This window comes from Leuresthes tenuis, unplaced genomic scaffold (assembly GCF_036924035.1).
Source record: "Leuresthes tenuis unplaced genomic scaffold, fLeuTen1.0.hap1 SCAF_24, whole genome shotgun sequence".
Taxonomy (NCBI): Eukaryota; Metazoa; Chordata; class Actinopteri; order Atheriniformes; family Atherinopsidae; genus Leuresthes; species Leuresthes tenuis.
This window is the reverse complement of record NW_027325378.1, coordinates 468,259-494,956: the sequence shown is the minus strand read 5'-3', so window position 1 is coordinate 494,956 and position 26,698 is coordinate 468,259. Positions and strand designations below refer to the sequence as shown.

The window sequence follows — 26,698 nt, the reverse complement described above, 5'->3', positions numbered from 1 at the left end:
AGGCACAAATGTTAGTGGTATAATACGATGTTTGGCTTTGTGGTCTTTCTGCTTCCAAATATCTTAAAATCTGATTGAGATTAAAATACAACAGCTGATTCTCATAGATCGTTTAACTTTAATTTAACTTTTGAATTAATTTCTTAAAAAGAAAACCGACTGCAGTTTGTTGTTTTATACGAACTGACATTAATTCATTAAAATTCAAATCAGAGGTCTTTACAATTCAAGTAAAAGTAAAATGATCAAAAGAATATGAAGTGATTGTGTTTCCGTCTCATTCTGCAGAAACCATCACCGAGACGAGGCCTGGTGTAGTCAAACATGAGTGAGAAATGCTCTGCCAGAAGGCGAAAGACTCTTCGTTCCTTTACATTTGATCGCCTCAGCTGATTGGTCGGCAGCAGCTCAGGTGCAGGCCTTCTGCAGGACTCTGTCCTCCAGTCGGGCGAAACGCTTCAGCATCTGATCGTACACCTGCAGAACAGGCAGAGGAAGACATCAGCAGCCTCGTATCGTTTGATTTCCTATTTTCTAAGGTGTGAAACATCCAGCTGATCCACCAACCCCAGTGTGACCTTAAGCCCCGCCCCTTTCCTGATGCTAGTGGATCATCAGAGAGACTTTCCTCATTCGACTTCATTTGAAATAAAAATAAGAAAAACACTTTATTCTCCCAGCCTGTGAAACCTCTGCAGATGGTCCAGAACGCGGCGGGGCGTCTGGTCTTGGATCAGCCTAAAAGAACACGCCCCCCCTCTGTTCATTGAGCTCCTCTGGCTGCCCTTAGCCGCCCGCATCAGATCCAAGTCCCTGATGTTAGCTACAAAGAGCTTAATGGAGCGGCTCCATCTACTTGAATGCTCTTGCAAAGGCTTCTGTCCCAACTGGGTCCCTCCGTTGGTCCCAGGATTGTCGTCTAGCAGCTCCTACACCACGCCTAAGACAATCCAAACTCTGTTCATGTGTCGTCCCACGATGGTGGAATGACCTACCGAGCGCTACCAGAACAGGGGCGTCCCTGTCTATCTTCAAGAAGCTCCTGAAAACCCAGCTCTTCAGAGAGCATCTCCTATCCCAGCACTTACCTTGTACTTCCCTCCCCCCTCTATCTCTGCACTTTATCTTTCTGCTCTTCCTTCTATGCCTGCACCCTATCTCTACTCTGTCCCCTCTGACAGAGTCGGACTCCTGGGTTCCTTCTATGGAGCTTATTGTTAGCTTTTTATAAAGCTGTAATATCTTGATTTGTAAGCCGATTTGGATAAAAGCGTCTGATAAATACAGAAATATAAACTCTATGCTTGATCGAGTAGTTCATAACACATTTTTCTGCAGTTATTTCAGTTTTACTCTGACTTTAAGGTCAATATTGAGAATCCTGGCACCCAAAAGAAAATCCTCGGTGCAAGTAGGACCCGAAAATTAGCCAAAATTCTACAAGAAAAGGTCACATTTTGTCTAAAAATGGATTTATCAACCAACATTTAACAATGATGTGGTTGATGATGCGCCTTTATGACAACATCTGCACTTAAATTAACCAAATAACAGCTAAAACGTGAATAATAAAGTCTTTCTGCTCTTCCTTCTATGCCTGCACCCTATCTCTACTCTGTCCCCTCTGACAGAGTCGGACTCCTGGGTTCCTTCTAAGGAGCTTATTGTTAGCTTTTTATAAAGCTGTTATATCTTCATTTGTAAGTCTCTTTGGATAAAAGCGTCTGATAAATACAGAAACAGAAACGTAAACATAAACTTTATTCATCTCAGAGGTTATAACGTAGCAGTACTGTTTTTCATTAACCATCACAAGCTTTCGTTATGAAAATGCTGGCAGGAAGGACCTCCTGCATCTCTCTGTGTTACGGTGGTGCTAAAGACAGCTCTGACTGAGCACATTCTGGTGTTTCTTTACTGCGTTTACACTGAAGGACCTGAGCTTCATTAAAAAGCAGCCAAGACAACCTCACAGAGAAGGAGGGATCAGCTGCAGCCACCAACACTGCAGCACCTCTGGTTGCTCTGGACCTGTGAACCGTTTCAGCCGAACTCCCAAAAAACCAAACCTGAAGCCAAACCTTCTTCAGCCTGATGAAGAGGGCGACCCTCAGACCTCTTCAGGTTAAGGTGGTTATTCAAAGGAGGTACTCGGGTTTTTGGACTTAAACGTTTGTTCTTTTAACAGTAAATTTTGGTTTAATGTTTTCATATTCTGTGTAAACCACCAAGTTGTTAAACTGTACAACATAAATACATTTGTGTTGCCTTGTGCCTGTTAAATAAAGGTTTTTCAGTGATTTTCAGTGAGTATCTTCCACATATTCAGAGGAAAACATTTAGATTATTCTCATCACACGGCTGAGAACATTCTGTCGCCTGTTGTTTCATATTCAATCCACTGCTGCAGAGTCAGAATAAATAGAACACCAGCAGAGTGCATGTCCTCCTCAGAGGTGTTCCTGCAGAGCTCGTTATCTATTTACAGGCATTATAAAGCACAAACATGGCTTCAGTGCACACACAGCTCCATCAGAATAACATGGACCCCTGCAGAGTGACACTAATGAAGATAACGGGACCTTGATGATACCCGAGAGCTGAAATGTCTGAAAGAAACATCCCACTCAGAAACTAATGGATGTAGACCTAATGCTGTCGGTTCTTCCATCGTACCTTCCTTCTTTCTTTTAATAATTGCAGTTTTTGAGTCCGTTTTGTGTTGTTTATCATAAAGTTGTTCCAGTTCCACCGGGTTCAGATCCAGTTCCACCGGGTTCAGATCCAGTTCCACTGGGTTCAGATCCAGTTCCACCGGGTTCAGAGGTGGGTTGGTGGACATAAAGTTGTTCCAGTTCCACCGGGTTCAGAGGTGGGTTGGTGGACATAAAGTTGTTCCAGTTCCACTGGGTTCAGATCCAGTTCCACGGGGTTCAGAGGTGGGTTGGTGGACATAAAGTTGTTCCAGTTCCACTGGGTTCAGATCCAGTTCCACGGGGTTCAGAGGTGGGTTGGTGGACATAAAGTTGTTCCAGTTCCACCGGGTTCAGAGGTGGGTTGGTGGACATAAAGTTGTTCCAGTTCCACCGGGTTCAGAGGTGGGTTGGTGGACATAAAGTTGTTCCAGTTCCACCGGGTTCAGATCCAGTTCCACTGGGTTCAGATCCAGTTCCACCGGGTTCAGAGGTGGGTTGGTGGACATAAAGTTGTTCCAGTTCCACTGGGTTCAGAGGTGGGTTGGTGGACATGCAGTTGTTCCAGTTCCACTGGGTTCAGAGGTGGGTTGGTGGACATAAAGTTGTTCCAGTTCCACTGGGTTCAGATCCAGTTCCACGGGGTTCAGAGGTGGGTTGGTGGACATAAAGTTGTTCCAGTTCCACCGGGTTCAGAGGTGGGTTGGTGGACATAAAGTTGTTCCAGTTCCACTGGGTTCAGAGGTGGGTTGGTGGACATAAAGTTGTTCCAGTTCCACCGGGTTCAGATCCAGTTCCACTGGGTTCAGATCCAGTTCCACCGGGTTCAGAGGTGGGTTGGTGGACATAAAGTTGTTCCAGTTCCACTGGGTTCAGAGGTGGGTTGGTGGACATGCAGTTGTTCCAGTTCCACTGGGTTCAGAGGTGGGTTGGTGGACATAAAGTTGTTCCAGTTCCACTGGGTTCAGAGGTGGGTTGGTGGACAGAAAGTTGTTCCAGTTCCACTGGGTTCAGAGGTGGGTTGGTGGACAGAAAGTTGTTCCAGTTCCACCGGGTTCAGAGGTGGGTTGGTGGACATAAAGTTGTTCCAGTTCCACTGGGTTCAGAGCGTTTGGAAAGCATCAGTTAATGAAGCTGAAGACAATCCCCACAGTCACTAAATCTTTCTTTAAGGCTGAACAATGTTGGATCATAACTGGGACTCATGGTGACTTTTTATCTGGTTCCAACCTCACAGAACCATCACAACGTTTGTTCAGGAGCTATGTTTCGGGGTCCGATGTGGTTTTAGCTGATATCCTGCTCTCTTCCACTGGATTTTAGCAGGTTTTAGGAACAATCCTTGGGTCCGGTCTTTACTCGATTTTACTTAAATATCACTGACAACAACCTGACCTTTAATTCAGTCTCACGCCTCTGTTTTTAAATCACAAGCTTTGTGGTTTTAATGTCAGGCTTTTATGAGAATATTTTCCTGTTTTATTGAATCTGGTCTTAATTCTCCTTTGTTGGCAGATTTGGGTTATTGTCTCTTCCTGCAGGGAACTGGATGTGCCGTAAAACTTCTCGTATATCCCTTTATGATCCTCCTCGTGTTTATATGGCTCAGCCTGTGCTGTACGGCCATCAGCTGCAGAGCTAACAGAACGTGTTCCTGCTGGCTTCGGACTTTTAAATGATTCTATGTGCTTTTTATCGTTGTTTTTGTTCTGGACCCTCGTCTTCATCACCTCAGTTTCTCTCCTCTTATGTTTGCAGACAGCAGCCTTTCATTAGTGGTGCAAACCCCAGAGAAACGAAGTGTGGAAACGAGTCAAAATTAGACTTTTGATTTGAAGTGTGAATAAATCCAACCACACAAGCTGATGTGATGACAGTTTCTAAAAAGTTGTCTTTAAATTCTATCTTAGATTTAACAGGGAGGACATTTCTCTTCATTGGATGCTGTGCTGCTGGCAGACAGAAACCTGCTCAGAGGAGTTTTAACCATTAACACCGAAAGGTTGGAAGTTAGGAAGCATGTACAACACCATCCAACCGTGTCACCACAGAAGAAGATGTTTGGGTTTAAACCCTTTCTTTGTCTGATCATCACAGGAAATGTGAGTAAATCATCAAAGTCGAACAATGTGTGTGTTTGATGAAGTTCATGTTGTGTTGTTGTGTTATTAAACCCTCCTGCTGCCTGCTCTTATGCATCCTGACCTGTAAGATCTGCCTTCCGAAGCCTGGGCTGAGAGAGAGCCGCTGTGCCCGTCTCATACATCTCAAAAAGACCTCAGAAAACTGGCTCACATTGTTAAAAAGAGCCAAATATGTCCTGTTTAAAGATCCAGCTTCACATTTCTCTGCCTCACAGACTTAAACATTCATCCAGATGAAGCCGCTGACATTTTTACGAGGTGGACGTCTGACACGAACTAATCAGACAAACAGCTGCTTATCTACATGAAGAAGTTTGTTCTTCTCCACCTGACCCTTTGTTTCCCACCTGAGACTCAACAGTTGCAGTTATTTTCATTGCAGAAGAACGGCAGGAGCTGCTGCTTTAATAATACCCACAGGTGTCTCTCATTAACACTCTCATTGAGGCTAAAAGGCCTGAGATCAGTCCCGCCCACACACAAGCCTTCACAACCTCTGGAGTGATGAGCCCAGCGTCTGTGAGTGTGGGAGGGAACACTGCAGGGAAATATGAGGCTCCATAAACCAGTAAAACAAACGCTCACTGTGACTAATTTAATAAATACTAATTATACTGCTGAAGAACAAAGTGTGTGGGTTTAAGTGTTTGTGTGGACAAACGGTGGCAAGAAAAGAGAAAAGGCGTTTCTGCACTTTGGGTTTAAGGTTCAGAGTTATGAGATTCTTTCAGACATCAACCCTAAGAGAGAAGGTTGGGATAATAAAACAGATATTCTTCCATTTCTTTTTACTTCACTTCCTGTCAGACAGTCTGAAGTCAACATGTTTCCTGTTCAGCTTCATTTAATCTGGTAACAAACATCATTTCTACACCTCAGACCTGCAGCATCCCATAAAGTCAGTGAACCTTTTCCCACTTTGTTTCCTTCTGCCAACACTTAAAGCCGTTCTGACTCTGAGGAAACCAGGTGATGCAGAGTTCCAGCTGTTATTTTGTCCCATTCCTCCTTAAACAGGTCTTAAGGTGTGCAGCAGGGCGGGGGGGTGGTTGTTTCTCTGCTGGGGACAGGTCAGGACTGCAGGCAGCCAGTCCAGCACCCGTACCTCTTCTTCCTCAGCCAGGCCTTTGGACTGTGGCAGAATGTGGTTTTCCATGGTCTGCTTGAACAATGCTGGGACGTCCCAGGAAAAGATGTGGCCTTGAAGGCAGCATATGTTGCTGTAAAATCTCAGGGAGCTTTTCTGCATTAATGCTGCCGTCACAGAAGTGGAAATGAGCTTTGCCCCCTGATCCAACCCCATACCATCACAGAGCCTGGCTGCAGGGACTGGTTGCTGACAGCAGGCTGGATGCTGCTTTTGCTCTTTGCTCCATTTCTTCCAGCAAAGATGTGGAATACTGATGGGTCTGACCACAGCACACGTTTCCACCGTGTGACGGTCCATCCCAGACGCCTCCGAGCCCAGAGAAGTGGACGGTCCATCCCAGACGCCTCCGAGCCCAGAGAAGTGGACAGTCCATCCCAGAGGAATCAAGTTTGCTGGACTAATGGATTGTATATTTAATTACTTTGAAGCAATCCCAGATAAATATATACATTATACCCCATAATTATGCTGATATTATTCTGTTTAACTTAAATTATGCACTAACTGAAGGTGACTCTGCTTATAACAAGGCCAATGCCTGGACTGCTGAACATAACCGGAGCTCCAGACTGCACACATATAAGCGTCAAAGGGTTTCTGCACAATACTGCCCTGATCGAGGGTCTCCCACCACCTGAACCAGCCCAGGCAGACCAGAAGGTGCCAGAAGACCCCCGTGGACCATCTAAGTGCCTTCATGATGAGGCAACAGCTGATTGGGCTTTAGCTGCAGCCATCGAGCGTCTGGCCATGGCGAGACGTTTTTTTAAGCCATTTTCATATCAAAGCACCAAGAACTACAGCTGACAGGGATTAACTCGTAACTGCTTTCTTTGCTTCAGCAGGTCCTGTAATTCCTCTGCTGACACTGACAGATTTCCCTTTTTGTCTCTGAAAGCAGAACTTCAGTCTCAGAAAGTTGGTCTTTCTGCACCTTGATGCTGTTCTCAGGACTCAACACTTCCTGGCACAGCAGAGAGGAAGCGTGGCCTTATATGGTGTGATTGTGGGCGTGGACTATGCAAATTTGTTGAATCTGACGCGGCGTGTTCATACTTACAAAGAAAGTGAGAGAAATTTAGAACTGAAATAGGAAAATAGTTCTGCAGGAACAATGTTTTTAACACATTTGTGGACAAACTGGAGATCCTCTGAACATCTTTGCTGCTCAGACACTCATGGTTGCATGGTTACAGTCGCCTGCTTTAAATATCTCATTACTGGGGCTAAATTGTCCCATTATATATGTTATAATATATATATTTATATAGAATTATATTTAGCCTGAAATGTAACAATGGATGCATAAAAACAGAAGAACTGAAGCTGACGAGACAAAAATCAGCATAAGGAGATAAAAGTTCAAGGGAAAGCTTCTTTTGTTATTGTTGGTTTCTTGTCAGAATAAACTTCTTTCTTATCTTGGGTCGTAAACAAAAATCAGCAGGTCTACCTGCTTCGCTGCCGGGTTCGGGGTGACGGCGAGTTGTGGTTCTGGAGCGTTCTTCACCGCCTCAAAGAAGGAGACTCCAGATTCTGCCAACACGCCTGAAAAAACAATGAGCCAATCAGAGAGTTAGGTTCATGCAGCGCTAAAACAATGAACCAATCAGAGAGTTAGGTTCACGCAGCACTGAAACAATGAACCAATCAGAGAGTTAGGTTCACGCAGCACTGAAACAATGAACCAATCAGAGAGTTAGGTTCACGCAGCGTTAAAACAATGAGCCAATCAGAGAGTTAGGTTCAGGCAGCGCTAAAACAATGAACCAATCAGAGAGTTAGGTTCACGCAGCACTAAAACAATGAACCAATCAGAGAGTTAGGTTCACGCAGCACTGAAACAATGAACCAATCAGAGAGTTAGGTTCACGCAGCGTTAAAACAATGAACCAATCAGAGAGTTAGGTTCACGCAGCACTAACCAATGAGATGGTGAGATTGACAGGGTCATCTGGAGTAAATCTGAAGATTTTCTTCCCTCAAACTGCTGTTATCAACATGTAAAGAGTCAGTAACTAACAGTACACAGTAACTAACCCAACAGCTGGTGAGATAACCAGTGAGGTGGTCACTATAACCATTAGATGAGTTATGACCAATCAATCGATCTTGAGATCTTGTTGTACTGTTGTTAACCTGTTAGTTAACTAGAAGGTAATTTGCTTATCGGATAATCTGTGTTGTTGGGTTAGTTAACTGGTAACAGGCTACTGAACCAGTTCCCACAATGTTAACCAAACAGCAACTTTTACCAGCTAATGACTCTCTACTGTTACGTTAGATTATCGCCAATCAGAAGACTGGTTCAAAGGTTAATTACCTTTAAACCAGGTTCATTAGTTACTTACTAATTAACCAGTAATACTTTTCATTTCAGCACCACTAACCAATCAGTACTTTAGAGATTTATGTGTTGATAACTAACCCAGGTTAGTTCTCTGGTACATTAACTGACCAGAGGATGTTAGTAAGAGACTCATTAACCAGTCAAAATGAGTTTTTTTTCCATTTTTAACCAAACAGATGATTAGTTGTTGGGTCAATAAAAGCAGGAGTTTCCTCTCCTTCCATTAACCAAACAACAAGCATCATTCCCAGTTTGGTCCTTAACTCATCAGAGGTGTAACAACTGGTTCATCCGGTCAAAGAGGCCATTTATTAATCTGTAAACCAGTAACTCAGTTGGTTAGTTGTATCAGTGACTGAACAATTGAACCATTAAGTTTAGTCGCAGAGTTGTGAATGGTTTCCACGCTGTTAATCAGTCTGTTACTCAGCAGGTTAATGAGAGAATCCTCAGTCAGAAAGTTATTGATTTTAACAACTCAGACGGTTCATTTGTTCTTTGGTAACCAAAAGACATTTAGTTTCTGGGTCATTAACAAGTGATGCAGCAAAATTGGCCGCATCACTAACCAGTTAGTTAGTTAGTTAGTTAGTTAGTTAGTTGGTTAGATAGTTAGTTGACCAGGCAGGACATTTAGTCACATTATGGAAAGAAAACTAACCTGTGCTGAATCTTTAGCTTCCTTATAAGAGGAAGGCGTTTTACATTTCTAACATGGTTTAAGTTTGGTTAGTCACAGGCGTAAGTACTGGGGGGACGTGCCCCCCCCACAATATTAAACTCATTCCTAAGCCCTTGTGGGTAGTTTATGTGTAAGTCAGTCAAGAAACAGGAAAGCATGCACACATATTCACACATGTGAGAGTTAGACACTCAGTTTCTGCACAGTTGTCCAATCAGATTATCAGAAGACTGTCAAATATCATGAAGTAATCTTCAGATGATCAATAATTCCTGTTTGTTAATCAACCAGAGCAGTAAAGCAGCAACACAACAGCCTCCTGAGTTCAGCCACCTCCAGTCAGACTGAACTTTCAGCTCGTTCCATCCGTGCTCACTTCCCCTATAACCGTTAGCATTTGTAAGCTAAACAGGCTTTGTACGAAACAAAGAGGATCGCCTTAAAGCCAAGGTGCAGCTTGTTTCTGTGCCTGGTTACCAGTTCCAGACACACAGCGAGGCGGCTGAATGTGAAGCGAAGGTCAGGACTGCTGAGGAAGCTGAGCAACATAAATAAAAAGGTCGACGGGAGAACTTTGTGTCGCGCCCTCACGCAGCAGAGCGCCGTCTTCCCATCATGCACTCTGTGTAACCTGCCTCACCTCCTCTGAGCACAAAGCACACTGAGGCAGGGCTCTGAGGCCGCTTTCACGCCCCTGCATCCCCTTTCTGATGCAGCTGCATCGATCCTGAGCAGACAAATCATCCAGCGACAGCCGCAGCCTCGTTAGCGCCGCTGAGTTTTAACAGCGGCGGGCAAAAGCACTCCTGAGAGGTCAAAGGTTTTCACTTCCTCAAGGTCACGTTGTGGAAAAAACTTTTTTCTGTTCTTGGGAGCATCTGTTAGAGCTGCCCCCCCCCCTTTGCTCCATAAGATCATCTTTTAATAAATAACAAAGCGCCTTCACAGCGTTGGCTGCAGAGTATTAATTCCTCTGCTGCAGCTTTTAGGGAACTTTATGTGAGGCGACACAGCTTCAGTAAAGAATTACTGCTGAGCACAGCAGTTTTTGTCTGATAAACTCAACCGGTTTGTCTTTGTGGATGTTTTGTGACGTCTTTGCTTATTCGGCTTCAGGCTGTCACAAAGAAAGCCAGCGCTTTAAGGCAGAGAACCACGGCCCCCCCACCCACCGCTGTGCAGGTAAAGCCAAAGACAAGGTCTTCCTTTCTTTGCCATGGAAGGAAACTGCTTTGGATGCTTCAGCCTCTGCTTTGCGTTTACTGGGAGCCCCATTAAAAACTTATCCATGTTAGCAGAGTCATTTATTGATCGATTCATTCCCCCAGTTTGGGAAACACTGGGTTAGAGTTTCTGAGGTCACCAGCAGGTGTAAAACTCCCCAAAAACACAGCCCTGGTATTTATTTAGTTCCCTTTGTGTGAAAGTTCCTCATTTAACGAGCCGTTCTGATTTTCATTCCTAAAGTACGTCACTCCTTAAGTTGGCTCCGCCTCCTCTGCTAAGCCACGCCTCCCCTGCTAAGCCCCGCCCACTCACCTCCACCCTGCTGGACGGATGAAGCCAGCTTCAGGTGGAAATGTTCTGCTGTCAGCTGCACTGAGGAGCATGCATCTTCCATCCAGCAGCAGCCTCAGAGGATATAAGAGCCCAGTGGATAAACTATATCTGAGGCTAATGTTCCAGCAGAGTTAGCTAAAGACTGGGAATGTGCAGCAGACACTTTTCATCCCACTGTTTTAACAACTTGGTCCAGTTCAACGCTGGACTGAAGGAACTGAGCCACAAAGAGGATCAGTTCCAACTCTCAGAGCCTGAACTCCAGAGCAGGGAAATGGAAGAATCTGAGAAATAACTCCTCATGGTTTATTTACTGATTTATTTCCTCCTTTAGCAGCAGCTAACGCTAACAGCTTAGCTACTGAAATAACTCCTGGTTTATTTACTGATTTATTTCCTCCTTTAGCAGCAGCTAACGCTAACAGCTTAGCTAATGAAATAACTCCTCATGGTTTATTTACTGATTTATTTCTTCCTTTAGCAGCAGCTAACGCTAACAGCTTAGCTAATGAAATAACTCCTCATGGTTTATTTACTGATTTATTTCTTCCTTTAGCAGCAGCTAACGCTAACAGCTTAGCTAATGAAATAACTCTTTATTTCTTCCTTTAGCAGCAGCTAACGCTAACAGCTTAGCTAATGAAATAACTCTTTATTTCTTCCTTTAGCAGCAGCTAACGCTAACAGCTTAGCTAATGAAATAACTCCTCATGGTTTATTTACTGATCTTTCCTTTATCTGAGTTGTTGCTGCTCAGTTTGAGTCCTAAAGTTTTATTTCCTTCTTCTTTCCTGCAGCTGATCTAAAATCTGTTTGATACAAACTGAGCTGAACTTAAACCAGGAGGGAGTCTCTGGGCAGGTGTCAGTGGTGGTATCAGTGGTGCTGGTGAGGGTGTGTTACCATGCAGAGCTCTGTAGGCTGATCCCAGACAGGCGGAGTTGGACACATCAATGGTGTAAACCGGGACACCGAACACATCAGACAGAACCTGGCGAGGAATCACACGACAGACACATCAGCCGACTGTGGATCTGCGGCAGATTCCCAAAGAACCGTTAATGAAGCCGTTAATGAAGCAACAGCAGACTGTGAGGATCACGTTATTGCAGTTTGAGCACTTTGATGTTTGGTTGAATAATCATAAAGAAGATTATAGCACACACAGGTAAACTCTTCCACCTTTATCTGACTCTTTTTCCTTCTACAGAAACCAAAGGTGACGTCTGACCTCAGAAAGGTCGACCAATAAAACGTCAGCATCAGAGACTTCCCTGCCAAAGGTTCGTGTGTTTAAAACTAAAAAGATCAACTAATTATTCAAAGTTTTACATGTTTTTTGGACAAACTGAAAACACAACAAATGATAAGAAAACAAGCATTTAGGAAAGTGGAACAATGAGAAAAGTAAAGCTGTTAATATTAGATCAGATTGGATCAGAACCGACCTGCAGGATCTCTTTATTGGACGAAGCTCCTCCAGTGGCCAAAACTCTGCTCCCTGAAACTGAAAACACACCGGATGCTTTACACCAGCAGCCAGAGCTCAACCCGTGAGCACTTCTGTTGTTTTACAGTGAGTTCTGTTCCTTTAACGATCACTTTCCTGTTTATGTGCCGTTTTCAGGTCCATGTAAAGGTTCTGCTGCAGATTGTGAAGCTCTTTCTGAGTTAAATGTTCTGTATTTCCCTCTGATGGATGCACAGCTCTTTATGAAATCTAACCGCCAATAAAAAGCTAGACGGTGGTCTTACTGATGGAGTATCCCAGCCTCTCAGCGTGAAGCCTCCTGGACAGAAACTGACCCTCCACCAGAGCCCGGACCTCCACCCGAGGACTCCAGGACTCCACCTGCAGGACAGGTGAGACACATTCAGTCTGACGCTCTTCAGCTGACGTTTAAAACAGCGAACTGACCTCACTGTCGCCTGAGTCGAAGCGGTGAACGCCCACCGCAGGGGGGGTGATCTCCATGGTGTCAAAGTAGAACCCTGGAAACATGATCCACCAATCAGAGAGAGGAAGGAGGGAGGGAGGGACAGAAGTCAGGAAGAAAGGAAGATTCACCGATGTTTCCGCCGTTTCCGAGCGGCGTCTCTCTCAGAATGGCAGAAAAAGTCTCCCATGATCCTCCAGCACACTGGTTCCTGATCCGTTCTCTGGTCAAAGATCCGTTCTTGAAGCTGCGGGCGAAAAGACATCTGAACACTTTGGGTTCTGAGCAACAGAGCGGACCGGCTTTCATTTTAAATTTTACCTGATGGGACAGTAACAAACAGAAAGAACGCATCTGTTCCCATCCCTCATTTCCTGCTATTACCAGGAAAACAGATCAGCTTCTGCTGCACCTGTGCTGTGAGGAGGTTTGAGATTTAACTGCGTTTAAACGCGTTAAAATAGGTTTTAAACACCTTAGATGCTTTTAGGCTAAAAGAAATGATGCATGTTTCAGTATTTCAAAGCATAAGGAACTCATTTTATCCTGACAAACACTAAGAAATGAGTGATCCGTTCATACGTTTCTTGGTTTTTGCTTCAAAGATGAGTTAAAGAACATGTTTTTGGTTGTGAACGTTGGCCCTCCTCAGCCTCCCCAAAGACGCAGCTGTCAGAGGAAAAGGTTCGGATGTGTTCGCTAAGCTTCACAGACTTAAAAACAAGAACCAGCCCGACTCTGGCGCTGCTGGGAGGCTGGAGCTGAAAGTCGAGGCTGTTCCAACACTAAAAGGACACGAGTCTGAGCTGTGAGAGGAACTGCTCCAAACATCTGTGTAGAAACATGGATAACCATGGCAGCTAAAGGGGAGAACGGTACGTCAGAAATGTATCCAGAAGACCGCTGAACGTGTCCTTTTGTTGCTTCCATCTCAGAGTTACTGAATGAAAGGCTGGCTGCCTTCATGGCTGAGCTGACGCACTTTTAGCTCAGAGAGTCGCTGACAGTGACACTGAAACTCTGCAGATGTTTCTGTTGGACAATAAGTCCAGAGAGGAACTCTTTCTGATTTATTAACGTGTTAAAGGCTCCAGCTGAACAACACTGAGGAGGAAACAGAAAACCGGGGGGGAGTTGTACCACAGCAGAGCCATGAACGCCTGCAGGTCCACTGGGCTGCAGAAGATGTGGCCCTCGAGGGCCGGCCGAGGCTCCTGGATCCACAGAAACACCGTGTCACTGGTCCCCAGACTCACCTGCAAACACACACACCCTCAGCGTGACGCACACACACCGACGCCAAGCTGCGAGGGGGCGGGACTTACTGCCACGTCTCCCTGCTGGAGCCTCATCCCCGCCAGAGACGCTGAGGAAGACAAACACTTCTTCATCACTTCTGAAGCGGCGTGGAAACGTCACAGAGCGACACAAACGTCACAAACATCACAGAGCGACACAAACATCACAGAGCGACACAAACGTCACAGAGCGACACAAACATAGAGCGACACAAACGTCACAGAGCGACACAAACGTCACAGAGCGACACAAACGTCACAGAGCGACACAAACATCACAGAACAAAACAAACGTCACAGAGCGACACAAACATCAAAGAGCGACACAAACGTCACAGAACAAAACAAACGTCACAGAGCGACACAAACGTCACAGAACAAAACAAACATCAAAGAGCGACACAAACATCACAGAGCGACACAAACGTCACAGAGCGACACAAACGTCACAGAACAAAACAAACGTCACAGAGCGACACAAACGTCACAGAGCGACACAAACATCACAGAGCGACACAAATGTCACAGAACAAAACAAACGTCACAGAGCGACACAAACGTCACAGAGCGACACAAACATCACAGAGCGACACAAACGTCACAGAACAAAACAAACATCACAGAGCGACACAAACATCACAGAGCGACACAAACGTCACAGAGCGACACAAACGTCACAGAGCGACACAAACATCACAGAGCGACACAAACGTCACAGAGCGACACAAACGTCACAGAGCGACACAAACGTCACAGAACAAAACAAACATCAAAGAGCGACACAAACATCACAGAGCGACACAAACGTCACAGAGCGACACAAACGTCACAGAACAAAACAAACGTCACAGAGCGACACAAACGTCACAGAGCGACACAAACGTCACAGAGCGACACAAACGTCACAGAACAAAACAAACATCAAAGAGCGACACAAACATCACAGAGCGACACAAACGTCACAGAGCGACACAAACGTCACAGAACAAAACAAACGTCACAGAGCGACACAAACGTCACAGAGCGACACAAACGTCACAGAACAAAACAAACGTCACAGAGCGACACAAACATCACAGAGCGACACAAACATCACAGAGCGACACAAACATCACAGAGCGACACAAACATAGAGCGACACAAACATCAAAGAGCGACACAAACATCAAAGAGCGACACAAACGTCACAGAACAAAACAAACATCACAGAGCGACACAAACGTCACAGAGCGACACAAACATCACAGAGCGACACAAACATCACAGAGCGACACAAACATCACAGAGCGACACAAACATAGAGCGACACAAACATCAAAGAGCGACACAAACGTCACAGAGCGACACAAACATCACAGAGCAACACAAACGTCACAGAGCGACACAAACATAGAGCGACACAAACATCAAAGAGCGACACAAACATCAAAGAGCGACACAAACATAGAGCGACACAAACATCAAAGAGCGACACAAACATAGAGCGACACAAACATCAAAGAGCGACACAAACATCACAGAGCGACACACACGTCACAGAGCGACACGAACGTCACAGAGCGACACAAAAAGAGCGACACAAACATCACAGAGCGACACAAACATAGAGCGACACAAACACAGAGCAACAAAAACGTCACAGAGCGACACAAACGTCACAGAGCGACACACAAAGAGCGACACAAACGTCACAGAGCGACACAAACGTCACAGAGCGACACACAAAGAGCGACACAAACGTCACAGAGCGACATAAACATCAAAGAGCGACACAAACGTCACAGAGCGACACAAACATCACAGAGCAACACAAACGTCACAGAGCGACACAAACATCACAGAGCGACACAAACGTCACAGAGCGACACAAACAGAGCGACACAAACATCACAGAGCGACACAAACATAGAGCGACACAAACATCAAAGAGCGACACAAACATCAAAGAGCGACACAAACATCAAAGAGCGACACAAACATAGAGCGACACAAACATCAAAGAGCGACACAAACATAGAGCGACACAAACATCAAAGAGCGACACAAACATAGAGCGACACAAACATCAAAGAGCGACACAAACATCAAAGAGCGACACAAACATCAAAGAGCGACACAAACATCAAAGAGCGACACAAACATCAAAGAGCGACACAAACGTCACAGAGCGACACACACGTCACAGAGCGACACGAACGTCACAGAGCGACACAAAAAGAGCGACACAAACATCACAGAGCGACACAAACACAGAGCAACAAAAACGTCACAGAGCGACACAAACGTCACAGAGCGACACAAACGTCACAGAGCGACACAAACGTCACAGAGCGACACAAACGTCACAGAACAAAACAAACATCAAAGAGCGACACAAACATCACAGAGCGACACAAACGTCACAGAGCGACACAAACGTCACAGAACAAAACAAACGTCACAGAGCGACACAAACGTCACAGAACAAAACAAACGTCACAGAGCGACACAAACATCACAGAGCGACACAAACATCACAGAGCGACACAAACATCACAGAGCGACACAAACATAGAGCGACACAAACATCAAAGAGCGACACAAACATCAAAGAGCGACACAAACGTCACAGAACAAAACAAACATCACAGAGCGACACAAACGTCACAGAGCGACACAAACATCACAGAGCGACACAAACATCACAGAGCGACACAAACATCACAGAGCGACACAAACATAGAGCGACACAAACATCAAAGAGCGACACAAACGTCACAGAGCGACACAAACATCACAGAGCAACACAAACGTCACAGAGCGACACAAACATAGAGCGACACAAACATCAAAGAGCGACACAAACATCAAAGAGCGACACAAACATAGAGCGACACAAACATCAAAGAGCGACACAAACATAGAGCGACACAAACATCAAAGAGCGACACAAACATCACAGAGCGACACACACGTCACAGAGCGACACGAACGTCACAGAGCGACACAAAAAGAGCGACACAAACATCACAGAGCGACACAAACATAGAGCGACACAAACACAGAGCAACAAAAACGTCACAGAGCGACACAAACGTCACAGAGCGACACACAAAGAGCGACACAAACGTCACAGAGCGACACAAACGTCACAGAGCGACACACAAAGAGCGACACAAACGTCACAGAGCGACACAAACGTCACAGAGCGACACAAACATCACAGAGCAACACAAACGTCACAGAGCGACACAAACATCACAGAGCGACACAAACGTCACAGAGCGACACAAACAGAGCGACACAAACATCACAGAGCAACACAAACCTCACAGAGCGACACAAACGTCACAGAGCGACACAAACAGAGCGACACAAACATCACAGAGCAACACAAACCTCACAGAGCGACACAAACGTCACAGAGCGACACAAACGTCACAGAGCGACACAAACGTCACAGAGCGACACAAACATCAAAGAGCGACACAAACATCACAGAGCGACACAAACATCAAAGAGCGACACAAACATCACAGAGCGACACAAACATCAAAGAGCGACACAAACATCACAGAGCGACACAAACATAGAGCGACACAAACATCAAAGAGCGACACAAACATCACAGAGCGACACACACGTCACAGAGCGACACGAACGTCACAGAGCGACACAAAAAGAGCGACACAAACATCACAGAGCGACACAAACACAGAGCAACAAAAACGTCACAGAGCGACACAAACGTCACAGAGCGACACACAAAGAGCGACACAAACGTCACAGAGCGACACAAACGTCACAGAGCGACACACAAAGAGCGACACAAACGTCACAGAGCGACACAAACATCAAAGAGCGACACAAACGTCACAGAGCGACACAAACATCACAGAGCAACACAAACGTCACAGAGCGACACAAACATCACAGAGCGACACAAACAGAGCGACACAAACATCACAGAGCAACACAAACCTCACAGAGCGACACAAACGTCACAGAGCGACACAAACAGAGCGACACAAACATCACAGAGCAACACAAACCTCACAGAGCGACACAAACGTCACAGAGCGACACAAACGTCACAGAGCGACACAAACGTCACAGAGCGACACAAACGTCACAGAGCGACACAAACATCAAAGAGCGACACAAACATCACAGAGCGACACAAACATCAAAGAGCGACACAAACATCACAGAGCGACACAAACATCAAAGAGCGACACAAACTTCACAGAGCGACACAAACATCACAGAGCGACACAAACGTCACAGAGCGACACAAACGTCACAGAGCGACACAAACGTCACAGAGCGACACAAACATCAAAGAGCAACACAAACATCACAGAGCGACACAAACGTCACAGAGCGACACAAACGTCAAAGAGCAACACAAACGTCACAGAGCGACACAAACGTCACAGAGCGACACAAACATCAAAGAGCGACACAAACATCACAGAGCGACACAAACATCAAAGAGCGACACAAACATCACAGAGCGACACAAACATCAAAGAGCGACACAAACTTCACAGAGCGACACAAACATCACAGAGCGACACAAACGTCACAGAGCGACACAAACGTCACAGAGCGACACAAACGTCACAGAGCGACACAAACAGAGCAACACAAACGTCACAGAGCGACACAAACATCAAAGAGCGACACAAACATCAAAGAGCGACACAAACGTCACAGAGCGACAAACGTCACAGAGCGACACAAACATCAAAGAGCGACACAAACGTCAAAGAGCGACACAAACGTCACAGAGCGACACAAACGTCAAAGAGCGACACAAACGTCACAGAGCGACACAAACGTCAAAGAGCGACACAAACATCACAGAGCGACACAAACGTCACAGAGCGACACAAACGTCACAGAGCGACACAAACGTCACAGAGCGACACAAACGTCACAGAGCGACACAAACGTCAAAGAGCGACACAAACGTCACAGAGCGACACAAACGTCAAAGAGCGACACAAACATCACAGAGCGACACAAACGTCACAGAGCGACACAAACGTCACAGAGCGACACAAACATCACAGAGCGACACGACCACCGCCTTCAAACAGCTGGTCGTCTCACAGCTAAATGAGTTAGTTTATGTAAGTTTAATCTTATTTTACATCTAATTTAATAACCTTTTTATTTCTGCTTCATAAGAAATCAAATTATTTTTTAAAAATGATTTCATTCTAATCGGTTATTCTGTTTTATTATATTTCCTTATAGTTTTAGTAAGCTTTTGTTTGATTTGACCTTTATTAAGATGATTAGTTGGTCCTCTTACAGTTTTATTCAGGTTAAAGCAGCAAACTGATGTGGAAAAACAGACGATTTCATGTTTAATTTACAACGAAATGCCAAAATATTATGGAAGGATTTGAGCATTAATCCCTGCATTATGATCCAGCTTCAAAGTAAGTGTTTAACTTCAGTATCACAGCTGTTCCAGCTGTTCCTCAGCCTGTTTAAAGGGAACAAACATGCTGCTGTGACCTTTGCTTTAACCGCTCTGATCACGGACCAGAGGAAGGAGACGGGAGATGTCCGTGTTAAAGGCTGAAAAACCATCTAGGAGCAGCTTCCTGTTCCTGTGAGCACAGCAGCCAGTTTTATTAAAACGTATAGAGCTGGTGGGACTGTGGCCGAGGAAATAAAACCCAGGCTGATCAGAGGGAAAGTGGATGGAAGAAAGAGATGAACGTCAGGGGAAGAACTCCCAGGAACAGATGAGAGAATATTCCTAAATTACCCTCCATGAACCGATCTGATGAGGATCAAACTTCCTGCTGGATGACACAACACCTTTTTATTCAATAATTCAACATGAATAATATATCTGTGATAAATATGGAACAAACAATAAGGGGCAGTAACAGGTTTATTCCACATTATCTCCATCTTCAGCCACTGTTTCCTGGGTGTGATGCAGACAGAAGTGAAGCCCCCGGCCCTCCTTACAGATAACCCCCCCCCAGACCCCTGATCACACAGTGAACCCAAACTCCAGCTCACTTCTTTCAGCTCTGAAACTCCTCTTCAGATACAGGAGAAGTCTCTTTAAGCTGTTTAACCGAACACAGCAGATGGATAAAATACATCTGTGTGTCCAGAACAAGATTCTTTTTCAGTCCAACATGTAGTTTTCACACAGTGAGTGTTTGAGGCTCTCATTTCATTTAATCTGTGTCTGAATTCTTCTTCACTTCCAAAGGTTGTTTCTTCAGTAGAAAAGAGAAACCTTTCAGGCTGCTGTTGAGATTCTCTGTGAGGAAACTGATGGCTTTAATGGCTTTAAGGTGTGATGAAGAGTGTTACAGGCAGCAGGAAACTGGACTGACTGAAGGAAACAGCAGAAAACTGAATGAAAGAGGTCCATTAAGGTGGATTAACTGAAGAGGGAAAGAGTGAAGCAACAGCACCATCTAGTGTTCACGCTGTAGACACACAGGGTTAAAAATACAATCACATATTTGGGAATAAATCAACTACATTTTTCCAGTATTTACTCCTGTCAGCTCAAAGTTACACCTGGGAAATAAACCTGATGTTTAATGTTTTATAACATTATAAGTTATTTCCTACCTGGGTTGTCTCCAGTGAAAGCCACCACCCTGCAGCTCTCAGAAAAACCATAGCGACGCACAAAGTAGGAGGAGACAGGACCCTGCAACAGCAGAGGACCAGAATGAACCGGTACAGGCTCCACAGTTATAGACCAATATCGACAAGTAGGAACCAGTATCGAACAGTAGGAACCAGTATCGAACAGTAGGAACCAGTATCGACCAGTAGGAACCAGTATCGAACAGTAGGAACCAGTAGGAACCAGTATAGACCAGTCGGAACCAGTATCGACCAGTAGGAACCAGTATCGACCAGTAGGAACCAGTAGGAACCAGTATAGACCAGTCGGAACCAGTATCGACCAGTAGGAACCAGTATCGACCAGTAGGAACCAGTATCGACCAGTAGGAACCAGTATCGAACAGTAGGAACCAGTAGGAACCAGTATAGACCAGTAGGAACCAGTATCGACCAGTAGGAACCAGTATCGACCAGTAGGAACCAGTATCGACCAGTAGGAACCAGTATCGACCAGTAGGAACCAGTATCGACCAGTAGGAACCAGTATCGACCAGTAGGAACCAGTATCGACCAGTAGGAACCAGTAGGAACCAGTATAGACCAGTCGGAACCAGTATCGACCAGTAGGAACCAGTATCGACCAGTAGGGACCAGTATCGAACAGTAGGAACCAGTAGGAACCAGTATAGACCAGTCGGAACCAGTATCGACCAGTAGGAACCAGTATCGACCAGTAGGAACCAGTATCGACCAGTAGGAACCAGTAGGAACCAGTATCGAACAGTAGGAACCAGTAGGAACCAGTACAGGCTACAGTCCACAGTTACAGACCAGTATCGAACAGTAGGAACAAGTATCGACCAGTCGGAACCAGTACCGACCAGTAGGAACCAGTATCGACCAGTAGGAACCAGTATCGACCAGTAGGGACCAGTATCGAACAGTAGGAACCAGTAGGAACCAGTATAGACCAGTCGGAACCAGTATCGACCAGTAGGAACCAGTATCGACCAGTAGGAACCAGTATCGACCAGTAGGAACCAGTAGGAACCAGTACAGGCTACAGTCCACAGTTACAGACCAGTATCGAACAGTAGGAACAAGTATCGAACAGTAGGAACCAGTATCGACCAGTCGGAACCAGTACCGACCAGTAGGAACCAGTACCGACCAGTAGGAACCAGTATCGACCAGTAGGAACCAGTAGGAACCAGTATCGAACAGTAGGAACCAGTAGGAACCAGTATCGACCAGTCGGAACCAGTATCGACCAGTAGGAACCAGTATCGACCAGTAGGAACCAGTACCGACCAGTAGGAACCAGTAGGAACCAGTACCGACCAGTAGGAACCAGTACCGACCAGTAGGAACCAGTACCGAGCAGTAGGAACCAGTACCGAGCAGTAGGAACCAGTACCGACCAGTAGAGACCATCAGAAACCGGTAAAGACCAGTATGGACCACTTGAGATAAGAATGGTTCAGTCCCATATGGACCGGTGTGAACCAGCATGGTTCCGTACAGACTATGATTCGAGCTCGGACCAGTACAGAATCCTTTATCCATACGAATCGATAATGAACCATTATGGATTAGTCTCACCAGCACAGACATGGATGGCACTGGAGCTCCCAGGAGTTGGTCCAGATGAGGAGCAGTGGCTTCCAGGCAGATCTCAGACCAGCTTCTCCTCCTGATGTCCAACAGATTCATCCCAGAACCTGAGCACCGATCAGTCAGTGAGTTCATGGATCGGCTGATTGATCCGGTTTATTTTAGCAGAAAATGGATCACAGAACAAACCGTCGCTGTAGTCGATGGCAGCGTAACCACCGAGAAAGAGGGAGGCTGCGAAGCTGCTGACCAGCGAGATCCTCTGAAAGCAAACACACAAACTCACGTTGATGGAAAGTGAGAGAACACCTGAGCAGGTGGAGGCTGCAGGTGGAGGCTGCAGGTGGAGGCTGCAGGTGGAGGCTGCAGCTCTGACCTCAGTGCTGTCGAAGTCTTCCTCTCTGGTCCCACGCAGTTTGGAAATCTGGTTTCCTGTGAAGCGCTGCACAAAGAACAAAGAACGGTTCTTCAGAGGTGCTTTAAAAGACAAATGATAGACAGGTGGACAGACAGGTGGACAGACAGGTGGACGGAGAGGTGGACAGACAGGTGGACGGACAGGTGGACAGACAGGTGGACGGAGAGGTGGACAGACAGGTGGACGGAGAGGTGGACGGACAGGTAGACTGACAGGTAGACGGACAGGTAGACGGACAGGTGGACGGACAGGTAGACTGACAGGTAGACGGACAGGTGGACGGACAGGTAGACGGACAGGTGGACGGACAGGTAGACGGACAGGTGGACGGACAGATGGACGGACAGGTAGACAGACAGGTGGACGGACAGGTAGACAGACAGGTAGACGGACAGGTAGACGGACAGGTAGACGGACAGGTGGACGGACAGATGGACGGACAGATGGACGGACAGGTGGACGGACAGATGGACGGACAGGTGGACGGACAGGTAGACGGACAGGTGGACGGACAGGTAGACGGACAGGTGGACGGAGAGGTGGACGGACAGGTAGAAAGACAGGTGGACGGACAGGTAGACGGACAGGTAGACGGACAGGTGGACGGACAGGTGGACGGACAGGTAGACAGACAGGTGGACAGACAGGTGGACGGACAGGTGGACGGACAGGTGGACGGACAGGTGGACGGACAGGTGGACAGACAGGTGGACGGACAGGTGGACGGACAGGTGGACGGACAGGTGGACGGACAGGTAGACGGACAGGTGGACGGACAGGTAGACGGACAGGTAGACGGACAGGTGGACGGACAGGTGGACGGACAGGTGGACAGACAGGTAGACGGACAGGTGGACGGAAAGGTGGACGGACAGGTGGACGGACAGGTGGACGGACAGGTGGACAGACAGGTAGACGGACAGGTGGACGGACAGGTGGACGGACAGGTGGACGGACAGGTAGACAGACAGGTGGACAGACAGGTGGACGGACAGGTGGACGGACAGGTGGACGGACAGGTGGACGGACAGGTGGACGGACAGGTGGACGGACAGGTGGACGGACAGGTAGACGGACAGGTGGACGGACAGGTAGACGGACAGGTAGACGGACAGGTGGACGGACAGGTAGACGGACAGGTAGACGGACAGGTGGACGGACAGGTAGACGGACAGGTAGACGGACAGGTGGACGGACAGGTGGACGGACAGGTGGACAGACAGGTAGACGGACAGGTGGACGGAAAGGTGGACGGACAGGTGGACGGACAGGTGGACGGACAGGTGGACAGACAGGTAGACGGACAGGTGGACGGACAGATGGACGGACAGATGGACGGACAGGTGGACGGACAGATGGACGGACAGGTGGACGGACAGGTAGACGGACAGGTGGACGGACAGGTAGACGGACAGGTGGACGGAGAGGTGGACGGACAGGTAGAAAGACAGGTGGACGGACAGGTAGACGGACAGGTAGACGGACAGGTGGACGGACAGGTGGACGGACAGGTGGACGGACAGGTAGACGGACAGGTGGACGGACAGGTAGACGGACAGGTGGACGGACAGGTAGACGGACAGGTAGACGGACAGGTGGACGGACAGGTAGACGGACAGGTAGACGGACAGGTGGACGGACAGGTGGACAGACAGGTAGACGGACAGGTAGACGGACAGGTAGACGGACAGGTGGACGGACAGGTGGACGGACAGGTGGACGGACAGGTGGACAGACAGGTAGACGGACAGGTGGACGGACAGGTGGACGGACAGGTGGACGGACAGGTGGACGGAAAGGTGGACGGAAAGGTGGACGGACAGGTGGACGGAAAGGTGGACGGACAGGTGGACGGAAAGGTGGACGGACAGGTGGACGGACAGGTGGACGGACAGGTAGACAGACAGGTGGACAGACAGGTGGACGGACAGGTGGACGGACAGGTGGACGGACAGGTGGACGGACAGGTGGACAGACAGGTGGACAGACAGGTGGACGGACAGGTGGACGGACAGGTGGACGGACAGGTGGACGGACAGGTAGACGGACAGGTGGACGGACAGGTGGACGGACAGGTGGACGGACAGGTGGACAGACAGGTGCGTGCCAGGACCTCGTAGGCCCTGGACCCGGTGATGTCCGCCAGCCTCAGGGCGCCCCCTGCTGCCGCCTGCAGGGCCTGACACTGCTGGCTGCTGCTGGAGTCCATCCACACCGGACCGTCCGGCACCGAGAAGCCGTCCTGCGGACAGATCAGCGCGGCTGGGTGAGCCGGAGCGTGGAACCACACCGGGTTAGTTACTGAGACCCAAACCCACCTGCAGCAGCTGGTGCAGGCTCTGCTCCGGGTCCAGCTGGTTCAGAGTCTGAGACGCTCCTCTCCTCCAGAACACGCTGCCATGTTGCTGAGAGGAGCAGAATCTGTGAGTGTCAGCATCAAACAGCCCCCCCTGCAGGCCAGGTGTCGGCACCTGGCAAACCGGGACTTTTACTCTGAAAGAGCCTTTCCAGGTAGTTTCAGGTCGTTTTTCACTGTTGTTATAAACCTGAAGTGACTTTCTTCAGCTCTTTTTCTACACATTTTCCTTTCCACTGACAGCTGTGACAGTTTCTGTTTCATGGAAACTGAATATTACTCAGATTCTGTCAGTTTTGTCCTGACGACTCGATCCTAAATCTAAGCCTTTGATTCGTCTCTGTTCATTTTGTTCTGATTCTAGCAGGAAATAAAAGCTGAAGGTGAGAAGAAAGCAGGCCTCACCTGGCCACTGCCCGACAGCGCTTTGACCCGGGAGAAGTCAAGCCCCGCCCCCTTCATCTTGTCCAGCAGCAGGTCCAGAGCCTGAAGACGGCCAATCGTGAGCCAGAACATGTGATTAGTCAGAGGTCACATGACGACCCTCCCAGTGAGTTAATATGTAAAGTTAGAGAGTGAAGGAACAGCTGCATCATCATGACTCACCTTCACCCACATCAGCACAGGTGAGGTGACCGTCAGCCTGTCAGCGTGGATGTGAACTCCTCCCTGGGTCCTGAACGCAACAAACAAACAAACAAACAAACAAACAAACAAACAAACAACAGGTTCAAAGAGCCCGGCTCAGCCCATGCTAACACAAGTAAAACTCACCTGAATTCTGGCAGGTCAGAGTCAAACAGCACCGCGTCCTGATGGACCACCCGGAGGTTTCCATCCACGGCCACCACCTTCAGCTGCACGTGCACGCGCACGCGCACACACACACACACACACACACACACACTGTGAGCAGGTTAAAGACACAGCAGCACAACAACAGCACAGGAGCCTGTGGCTGCAGTAACTGGATCAGAACCAACATGAAACATGAGTCACTGGATCAATAAGCTGATTGATCCGATCCATCAGAGATCTGATCACTTCCGGTGTCCACAGACAAACCTGCGCGCGCTTTTCAGTTCCACAACCACAGAAAAACAAACATCACAAAGTCTTGTTCCGCGTCTGCGCAGTACCGTCCGCGTGCACGCGAGCCTCGCCGTACAGCACGCCACGCGGAGGCGGCGGCCGCGGCGCAGGTGAGCGGAGGGCCAGGACCGGTTCTGCTTTACCTGCTGAGTGCTGAAGTCCAGGCCCAGGTAGAGAGGAGAGTCCGGAGCGGCGGCCATGACGAGAAACACGCGCGCGCGCGCACACTGAGCGTAAGAGGAGGGGCGGACATTTAAAGACACACGCGCTCAGGACGGGTTCCGCTCCACAGGTGGTTGAACCACGAGGGCGACCTTCTGAGCCCGAAAATAATTCGACCAATCAGTGAGCAGAGATTCCCTTTTCCGGCTGGTCTTTGAACGCACCGTTTTTGGGACTTTAACCTGTGTTTGATCAGGAAGAACGGATAATAATCGGATCTTCTCTGCAGAAAAAGTAGAAGAAACTCATTTAATAACATGTGCAAAGTGGCCTGTTAGCTTTAAATTAGCTTTTTATTGATAATCTGTTGTTTTAACTGTCCTCATGTAAAGTTTATCTTATTTTTTATTTTATAGATGTGGAACTATGGAGCTCATTATAATAAACTACCATCAGCTTTCTCTTTTCTATTTCCACCCTATCAGAGCCTGACTTTCCTTCTTAGCTTATTGTCCCATTTGTAAGCTGCTTTGGATGAAACCATAAAGAAAGACACCAGACATCTTTCATTAGTGCAACCGACAGCAAAGGGAGCACAAAGAATAAAATATATGACAAATGTCCTGAAGGTTCGGGAGG

The 26,698-nt window shown here is 47.3% G+C and overlaps 1 protein-coding gene across 1 annotated transcript; it reads right to left on the bottom strand.

The window, feature by feature from the left end:
• Window positions 1–98: 98 nt before the first annotated feature.
• Window positions 99–26,208, bottom strand: xylb (xylulokinase homolog (H. influenzae)). Its single transcript, XM_072378924.1, has 19 exons — window positions 26,041–26,208; window positions 25,580–25,662; window positions 25,412–25,481; window positions 25,211–25,291; window positions 24,768–24,854; window positions 24,563–24,691; window positions 22,408–22,473; window positions 22,221–22,293; window positions 22,020–22,138; window positions 20,415–20,496; window positions 13,842–13,882; window positions 13,657–13,772; window positions 12,648–12,763; window positions 12,498–12,571; window positions 12,335–12,431; window positions 12,028–12,086; window positions 11,483–11,570; window positions 7,441–7,535; window positions 99–477 (listed from the first exon to the last, which is right to left on the bottom strand). Exons 1-19 carry the CDS (start codon window positions 26,095–26,097, stop codon window positions 409–411), a joined length of 1,602 nt encoding a protein of 533 aa, XP_072235025.1. The 5' UTR covers window positions 26,098–26,208; the 3' UTR covers window positions 99–408.
• Window positions 26,209–26,698: the final 490 nt, after the last annotated feature.